Raw genomic sequence first — 10,511 nt, 5'->3', positions numbered from 1 at the left:
ATCCTGTAATATGAATCCAACGAGGCATGGATATGAAAAGTTTAATATGGGTCCATTTATCCATGGTCGATCCATTTTTCGAATAAACTCTAAGCTGTATCCACCAGAGAATACTGGTTTTTCTAAAACCATTGCATTTCCTCCCGGGGTTTTAATATTTCCAAATAGTAAAATCTTAATGCAAATATTAGCAATGAATCATAATAGAATTTGTAATGGAGTTAAAGTCTGTATGATAAATTCTAGCGAAGAACAAATATCAAATGGAAAAGTTCTTTCAAGGTTTTTAGCCAGAAATAATACATTAGGATGTGGATATTATGTAAGAGATAAAAATGTTAATATAAGAGATTTAAATAAAAGAAAAAATACCCACCAAAATAAAAAGAGTAAAATAGAGAATAACAATATTGGAATAATACCTGAATTAAAAAAGTTTTTAGATGAATATAACAACAAATCTGATGCCGAAAGTGATGTTGATAATACCAGTAGTAGTAGTAGTAGTAGTTCTAAACGCAAACATAAAAGGAAAATAAATCTTGGACCATTTAAAACCAATTCTTATAGTAGCAGTAGTAGTGATGATGATAATGATGATGATGATAATAACAATCCTTATGATTTATATATAAAATCGGTTGATAGTGATGATAATTTTGATCTTGATAATATTTTCCAGAACGGAGAACCCCTGAAATATGTTTTACCGGGAGATAATCCTCAAGATCCTAGAGATATTTCTATGAGAGTATTCGATTTAAATCCCGTACTTATTTCGTTCATTCGAACCATGATGAATATTCAAGGACAGTCAGATAAAAACCACGAAAGGAGTATAATGACTATTAATGAGGATAAAAGCAACAACACCTTAAAATATTTAGACAAAAAGCCCCACTGTCTTTCTAATAACAGGTTATTTTGCCACACATTACATGATATTGTAAGTTTAGCTTTTCTTAATGAAGTACACCAAGAAAATATAATGGAAATTCCTCCCTTTAATGGGCAGTGCCTTTTAGCTCTGTCGAATATTTTGTTTGTAAACAAGCATGGAAATGCAATTATGGTTTCTAATTCTTTGAATCAACCCAGTGATTGTTCTGCATATAATTTTCTCATAAAGCTTATGGATGAATCACATATAAATGATAAATTAATTTCTACTGCTTCAAATACAAATTTGACACACAATGGAAATGTTCCTAGGGCTAAATTAACACCAAGTACTATTGGTAATATATATAATAATATGAAAATTGTAGATGAACAAGTTAGTAGTAATAAGTACCACAAAAGTAAAATTTTAGAAAAAGAAAAAGAAAAATATATCGAATTTATAAATAAACATTCTGATATGTTTAATGATATACACTTAAATTGAAAAATTCAGCTGATATATTTGTTAATTACTTCTGTGAATTTAATGATGATTTCAATGAAAAGGTTGAGTTTAAGGATCATGAATTTGCCTTTGATGTTGCCAGGAAATTTTATCCACAATTAATATTAAATGCAAAAAATAATAAAAAACAATATACTTTAGATTTTTCAGTAAAAAATGGAGAAAGACCAATAATAGACAATTCTATTCCCAACATCGTTTACGTAAAAAACCTAGGTTTTGTTACGTTAACAAATATATGCAATGGCGCGCCCCTAGTTCTAAAAAACTCTGTAGTTTATATTCAAAATTTGTACAACCGATTCACCAAAAACAAAAATGCTCTATATTTAGAAGCACCTGGTATGTGTTCTAAAAAGAGGACCAAGGGAATAATAACACACGGTCAAAACTATGATGAGGATGATGATGATGATGATAATTTTACAATGCATACTAGAGGGGAAATGGTGACTAATATGCCCCTAAAAAATAAACCGTCTGATGATGTAATTAATATGTTTGGCGAAGAATCTGATTTTGATTATCTGGGACATATTCGACGGAAAGATTGTACAGGACCCAGTATCCATGATTACATATCAAAATATTCTACTGATAATTCGAATTGTTTACGGCCATTTTAATGACATTTTGGTTATTTTCAAACAATAGCACATATAAAGTACATATATATATATTTATGTATATTAAAGTTTATGTTAGATAACTAAAATACTGATTACCTGGTTATTGTGGGTTTCCTCTTTAAATTTTATTATTATTATTATTATTATTATTATTATTATTATTATTATTATTATTATTATTATTATTATTATTATTATTATTATTATTATTATTATATAAAAATTTAATTAACAACTTATAATAATTTTTTGTCACACCTTAAACATAAATTAGCAGAAACTTTTAAACTGTTTAAATACAAGTATATATATTATCGTTCATTTTTTTTTTATTTATTATTGTCGGTGACAAAGGAAAGTATTGAGATATAACATATTTTCTAAGCAAATTAAAAAATAAACTATGGAAAAATATAATCTATTCAATAATAGTTTAGAAGGTGGTGTTGAATCTCAAGCAAAACTAACTCGTATCATATTTCAAGAATTATTGAAAAAAATTTTAAACGATGAATCTAAAGAGAATTCTGCTTTGAAAAATATAACAGAACGCATTTTTTATTACAATAACATAAATTCTTTATCAAATGTTGATATTTTCAACAACACAAAGAAAATACTTTAACTGAAAAAATATATTGCCGATGATGATTTTAATATAACAACATTTGTTCTTCAGACTTTACGGGAAATTTTTGATAAGGTTCAGAATGTTCCAATATCAAACTCAAAATACCCACAGATGATTTAAGCAATTGGACATATAAACCGCAATATGAAAGCTATGTTGCATAAAGTATCAGTTTTGAGGGACCAAAATTTGGATAAATTAACTAAACTTGCTGAATTATTAAATAATAAGAAATCTACAAACACTTTAACAGACGAATTAACACCCATAGATAATAAAGATTTGATTATTAATATGGTATTTTGTTCGTTGTTTAATATAGGTTTTCATTTTATTACCGATATGTTATTTAAGCAAGTGGCTATATCTAATAAAGATAACCACCAGGATTCTACGATACTTGATTTTTTAAGCGAAAAATACTCGGATAATAATGTTACCTTTACAGGACTCCCCCAAATGAAAGCTGATAATAATGTTAATTATCTTTCGGAAAATTCTAAGAATGCTAATATTATTACAAGGGAAATAACAAAAAAATCTAGAAAAAATTAACAACAATAATAACAAAATGGGAGATAATGATGATCAATTTGAAATTAAGAATAATAAAACGAAAATTAGTAAGGAAAATTATAACCTTAAATTAACAAATGGTTTTTTATTGAACTCGGTCATGCAAAATAGTAATGATAACTATACCAAAGAAAAAAAGAAGAAGAAGAAGAAGAAGAAGGAATTGTTCAAGAAAAGGAGGAACTTCATGATGATAAGATGGACGATAAAATATTTATCAATGAAAATTCCAGTGATGACCAAAAAACGGAAAAATATTTTGATAAAGAAATTTGTTGCAGAGACAACGAAAAAAATAACAGCGACAATAATGCTAGTTATATAATAGAAAATAGCAAAACTTTTATTTCATATAAGCGGGGAGAAGAAGCTACGTATAATGACTTTAATAATGATACAGAGAAGAAAGAAAACGTAAAAGAGTTTAATGATCACGCACCACAAAAAAACAGTTTTTCCGATGATAATATCCCCATCACCAAAGATTTTGATCATGATAATGCTAACTTTATCATAAAGGATAATTATACATCACGGGAAACCCATTTTTCTGAGGATAATACTACCACTATCAATAATAAGGAAGACGAAGATGACGAAGGAAAAAAAGAAGACTCTGACAACGACGAAGTATTTGTCGACGATGATAGTGATAATGCTAACTTTATCATAAAGGATAATTATACATCACGGGAAACCCATTTTTCTGAGGATAATACTACCACTATCAATAATAAGGAAGACGAAGATGACGAAGGAAAAAAAGAAGACTCTGACAACGACGAAGTATTTGTCGACGATGATAGTGATAATGCTAACTTTATCATAAAGGATAATTATACATCACGGGAAACTCATTTTTCTGAGGATAATACTACCACTATCAATAATAAGGAAGATGAAGGAAAAAAAGAAGACTCGGATGATGATGATGATGATGATGATGATGACGATGAATTGGGTGATGATGAAGTATTTATCAACGAAAACAATAGCAACAATAAGAAGAGAAAAGGTAGCTTTGAAATATTTCAATATAAAAGAATCCGTTTAGGAGCCAACAATGAAAATAATGATAATGATAATAATAGTACTAGTATTTTTAAAGAAAAAGATCATTTTAATATACATGAAAATAAATACATGCCAATTGACAATGATAACGAAAATGAATATAAGGAATATCACGATGAAAATGAAAAATTAATCATTAACAAAGAAGGAAATATTGATATTGAAATAAAAAAAGATAAACCCATTTTATCTATAAATCAAAACAAATTTAATTTATCCCCAGAAATATTAACACCTTATAATCAAAGTAATATATTATTTAGATAAAATATATATAAACCAATCCTTGACAGACATAAATTACACCACGGAATTTGTAAGCAACCCGTCTGTTGGTTTATTTGTGTTTGGAGTAATATATTTGAGTCCTACATAAATCAAAATAGCAAACAACAAAACGAGAAATATTGCTAACATTATTTTATTGAAAGACTTTATGCAAAATAAACATTTATGTAGGCTATCCATTTTAGTAATTATGTAACCCACTCGTCTGTTGGTTTATTTATATTTTTTTGTTTTTTTTTAAATAAATATTTTTACACAAAAATATTCGTTATCATTATTAATTTAGTTAAAATTACTTTCAAATAAATTAAAATATATTTATTAATAAATATATGATTAAAAAACTTTATGTATATATGATATATCATTTTCTAATATCTAATTATTTCCAATCTAACGGACCAATGTATAGAAAACTTTCTATATTGTTATTATTGTTACTTTTATTTTTTTTAAATTCAAGTAGAGCACAACATAATATATCCCCGCTTCGTGTATATTTTGGAGATTATATCAATGAAAATGAAAGGCGGTTTATATATTATAAAATCAACTTTAATAAAATATACACGGATATTTTATTTGTTAAAAAAAATGTAATGATGAAAAACTAACTAATTATATATTACCAATAATTCACAATTTTGAAACATTTTTTGAGGTTGTTCATCAACACAAACCTTTTCGTTTATATTACAATAATTTTACTTGTTATACTTATTTTTCCTCGTCGGTTTATAGTTTACCAGATTTATATAATGAGTGGGAAAGATTTATGAAAAGCGCATATATATTGGATATAGATTTGAATTTAATCTATAAAATGAACAATACTTTAAATGCCATCAAGAAAATAATTACTCGTTCAGAGCCCAATCCATTACCCTACCCCGACCACCTACCTTATAAATTGAAACTTCCTACAAACGCCATGCCTTTTCCTATATGGGTAAATGCTTTAAAAAAAGGAAAATATTTTGTAGAGTATGAATTATATAGTTATTACCCACTTTTGATGCCATTATTATTTCCATTGCCATTACAAAATCCTCCGCCGTATAATACTATGTTCGCTTTACAAAAAAACGAAAATAATTCGTTTTATTTGGCCAAATCAATATCGACTACTTTCATGCTTTCAACTATTATAGATTTGGTGGACATAGAAAATTGTAATATAACTAACGGTATATGTTTTTTTATGTGGACCCAATAATGTTATCATCAAAGAAAATCAGACGGGTAATTTTACAAATTCTTTTAATTATTTACTTATTCTACACACGAACCCAAATTTAAAGAATAAGACATTAAATGGTAACTGCAATAATAATTGGTGTTCGGTTATATCTGAAAACATTGAATTGTTTTTCTATAATAAATCCACAACGTGTTCAGTATTTTCATATGAAGATAATTCATCCAAAAAATCTACAACAGAACACGATGTTGTATATAACAAAGATGTAATTAATACTAAATGTTTTTTTACACAAAACCACAATATATGTTTAATTGTATTAAATGTCATATTACTTTCATCAATTCTTACTTTCACTATATATTATCAATATTCTAAAAACACGAATAAAAGTTTTAAATATTATACAACCGAATATACAAACAAAGTTTGTTCAATGTCCATTTTATCTAATAAAACTACATTTATATTAAAAAATTATATATTTTAATTTTTTTTGTGTGTCTTTTGTGAATTTTCTGTAAAAAAAAATATTTTTTTTTTTTACTAAAGAATGTTTTTTTTTTTTTCATTTTTGGGCTATTTTTCTTCAATTTTTTTATTTTTTTTGTGGGTTATTCTTATGGAAACTGGGTTTTTTTTTTTATAGAAAATACTTGTTTATCTAAATATTTTTAAAGTTATTCATATAATCCCCCATTTCTGTAATTAAAAAGTACTATTTGATGAAACAAAAATATTCATATTTTCTATTTTTTCAACAAAAACCTAATTTATTTGTCCTATTAGGTGTTATTTTTTTTATTTTTTCCCCACGTTCAATGTCCATTTTATCTAATAAAACTATATTTATATTAAAAAATACATATATTTTAATATTTTTTGTGTGTCTTTTGTGAATTTTCTGTAAAAATATTATTTTTTTTTTTTTTACTAAAGAATGTTTTTTTTTTGTTTTTTAGACTATTTTTCTTCAATTTTTTATATTTTTGTGGGTTATTCTTATGAAAACTTTTTTTTTGTCACATTAAATGTTACTAAAAACTATATTTTGGTCGTATACGGTGTTATTTTTTTTTTTCCCCGTGTTCAGTGACCATTTTATCCCATTTTTGTAATTAAAAAGTAGTATTTGATGAAACAAAAACATTTATATTTTCTATTTTTTCAACAAAAACCTAATTTATTTGTCCTATTAGAAGTTTCATTTTTTTCCCATGTTCAATGTCCATTTTATCTAATAAAACTATATTTATATTAAAAAACACATATATTTTAGTTTTTTTGTGTCTTTTGTGAATTTTCTATAAAAAATATTATTTTTTTGTACTATAGAATGTTTTTTTTTAATTTTTTGGGTTATTTTTCTTCAATTTTAATATTTTTTGTGGGTTAATCTTATAAAAACTAAGTTTTTATATAAAAAATACTTGTTTATCTAAATATTTTTTAAATTTATTCATATAATCCCTCATTTTTGTAATTAAAAAGTAGTATTTGATGAAACAAAAACATTTATATTTTCTATTTTTTCAACAAAAACCTAATTTATTTGTCCTATTAGGTGTTATTTTTCATTTTTTCCCCACGTTCAATGTCCATTTTACCCAATAAAACTACATTTATATCATAAAATACACATATTTTGATTTTTTAAATATTTTTTCTTATTTTTCAATAGTTTTCTATGCCATATTATTAACTAGAATTCAATATTATGAACCCAAACGGTAATATTATTAACTAAAATGTAATTTTATGAAAAAAGATAATACAAATGTTAACCACAAAAAAAAAAAGTTAACCGAAATGGTAATATTATTAACAAAAAAAAGCATGTTATGAATTTCATTGGTAATATTATGAACATTTTTTATTGGTTTTCCAAAGTTTTATTAATTGATTTTGTTGAAATTTTATTGAAATTTACGCATTTTTTCAATTAAAAAATAATTGTCGGGAATTTGAAAAATTATGAGCAGGTTAATAAAAAAAATAGATTGATAATGCCCATGAATATATATTTAAAACAAATAATAATCGTTTTCTATGACAAATAAAAGATTTTTTGCGGTGACTAATGTATTTATTAATAGTATTACAAAAAATAATTTAAGAGTGTTACACAAAAAACATAACCACGTAAAATATTATCTTAACTTTTTTGAATTTTGCTAAATTTTAATAACTTTTAAATAATTATTTTATTGTTACTGTTATTCAGTTATATGTAATAGTAGCTGTACTGTGCATCTGTATATGTATATAAACCCCAGAATATGAACTGCAATACATCATTAGACTTCTAATTTACGACCAAGTAACATATAGTTGATAGCTAAATATTTTAGTAATGGAGGATAATAATTCTCCGGTTATTGGTATTGACCTGGGAACTACTTATTCGTGTGTTGCTGTTTTTCAAAATGAAAAAGTTGAAATTATTGCTAATGACCAAGGAAATAGAACCACTCCTTCTTATGTTGCATTCAATGACACCGAAAGACTTATTGGGGAAGCGGCAAAAAATCAATGTGCCTTGAATCCAAAAAATACCATTTTTGATGTAAAAAGGTTAATGGGCAGAAATTATATAGATGATTGCGTTCAACGAGTAATTAAAATCTTACCCTATGAAATTATTGACGAAGAGAATAAACCAAAAATACAAGTCGAATATAAAAAAGAGAAAAAGGTGTTAACCCCAGAAGAAGTATCTTCTATGATATTATCAAAAATGAAAAAAATTGCAGAAAATTATTTAGGACGAAATATAAATAAAGCTGTTATTACAGTTCCGGCTTATTTTAACGATTCTCAGCGACAGGCTACCAAAGATGCTGGGACCATCGCTGGACTTGATGTTATTCGAATAATTAATGAACCCACAGCCGCCGCCATCGCTTATGGATTAAATAATGATACAAAAGAACAAAACGTTTTAATATTTGATTTGGGTGGGGGGACTTTTGATGTATCTATATTGAATATTAGTAATGATGGCATTTTTGAAGTTAAATCAACAGCAGGAGATACTCATCTTGGGGGAGAAGATTTTGATAGTATTTTATTAGATTATTTTACGCGAGAATTCAGCAAAAAATATAAAAAAGATTTAAGCAACAATAAAAGATCATTAAGGCGTCTTCGTTCTGCCTGTGAAACTGCTAAACGAACTTTATCTTCATCTACACAAGCGACAATCGAAATTGATTCGTTATATGAGGGAATTGATTTTCATACTACCATTACTCGCGCTAAATTTGAAAATTTGTGTGGGAGTTTATTCAAAAACACTCTAGTGCCAGTTGAAAGGGCGTTAATCGATGCTAAGCTCGATAAGAGTGACATCGATGAAATTGTTTTGGTTGGAGGTTCTACGCGTATTCCAAAAATACAAAACCTCCTTCAAACTTTTTTTAATGAAAAGAATTTGAATAAGTCGATTAATCCAGATGAGGCTGTAGCCTATGGTGCTGCCATTCAAGCTGCCATTCTCAGTGGAGATAAATCTGATAAGATCAAAGATTTATTATTACTGGATGTGACTCCCCTTTCATTGGGTATTGAAACTGCCGGTAATATTATGACTACCTTGATTAAAAGAAACGCGACAATTCCTACTAGCAAATTTGAAAACTTCACTACGTATAGTGATAACCAAGAATGTGTTAATATTAAAATATATGAAGGAGAAAGAACTAAAACTAAAGATAATAATTATTTGGGGGGGTTTCAATTAAATAATATACCCCAGGCACCCAAGGGTATACCTAAAATTAAGGTTACATTTGATATTGATGCTAATGGGATATTAAATATGTCAGCAACCGAAGAATCTTCCGGCAAATCAGAAAAAATTACTATAACTAATGACTCGGGAAGATTAAACATAGAAGAGGTAGATCGAATGATCAAAGAAGCTGAAATGTATGCTGCTCAAGACCGGGAATTAAGAAACGATATAGAAGCTAAATGTAAATTAGAATCATATTGCTTAGAAATACAAAATAATATCATAAATAATAACAGTAGTAATATAGATATATTTAAATCAAAATTAGAAAGTACTCTCAAGTGGATTGATGAAACCCCCTCTGCTAAACAAAAAGATTATGAAAATAAATTAAAAGAAATAAAAAAGGATTATGAACATATACTAGGGGGAAATGAATCAAATTTACATAATAATCAATTCCACCCAACCATTGAAGAAGTTGACTAATAAACAGAGAAGGGTTTTCATAATTTATTAATATAAAATTTTATATATTAAAAAATGAATAATTTCAAAAGTTACCAAGAAGGAATAAATGCCCCAATAGATCTTTTAAAATGTAGTTTCCCGTTCTGGATACACCAACAATATCTATTTTCTCATTATTATTTAGATGTCGATAAAGAAGATGTCCCTTTTGATTTAAAATATATAAATGTACATGCCACTGATCGACTATATTATTTACACCACAAAGAATCACCATTTTATGAAAATGTAAATGAGTGTGTAATGGTTGGAAGAATGAATGATTTAAAAAATAAGAGGTTGGTATTGTATTTCTATATGCACTGAGCTACGTGGAATGATGGACTTGAAAACGAAGGGTATATTTTTTGGGCAAGAGACCCTAATTTATTGCTTCAAGTTATTTACATCGAAAATGGGCTGAGGCAAACTGTTTATAATAACCTGAAATTAGATAA

General features: G+C 26.5%; 1 protein-coding gene across 1 annotated transcript; it reads left to right on the top strand.

Moving 5' to 3' along the window:
• The first annotated feature begins 8,092 nt into the window (after positions 1 to 8,092).
• On the top strand, positions 8,093 to 10,032 carry LOC137625612 (heat shock cognate 71 kDa protein-like). Its single transcript, XM_068356523.1, has one exon. It carries the CDS (start codon positions 8,161 to 8,163, stop codon positions 10,030 to 10,032), a length of 1,872 nt encoding a protein of 623 aa, XP_068212624.1. The 5' UTR covers positions 8,093 to 8,160.
• The last annotated feature ends 479 nt before the right edge of the window (positions 10,033 to 10,511 follow it).

This window comes from Palaemon carinicauda, chromosome 32, assembly GCF_036898095.1.
Source record: "Palaemon carinicauda isolate YSFRI2023 chromosome 32, ASM3689809v2, whole genome shotgun sequence".
Taxonomy (NCBI): Eukaryota; Metazoa; Arthropoda; class Malacostraca; order Decapoda; family Palaemonidae; genus Palaemon; species Palaemon carinicauda.
The sequence above is the reverse complement of the archived record's forward strand: the minus strand, read 5'-3'. Positions and strand labels throughout refer to the sequence as shown.

Excerpts from the sequence above, each read along its gene's own strand:
- LOC137625612 (XM_068356523.1), top strand. The coding sequence starts at position 8,161 with ATGGAGGATAATAATTCTCCGGTTATTGGTATTGACCTGGGAACTACT.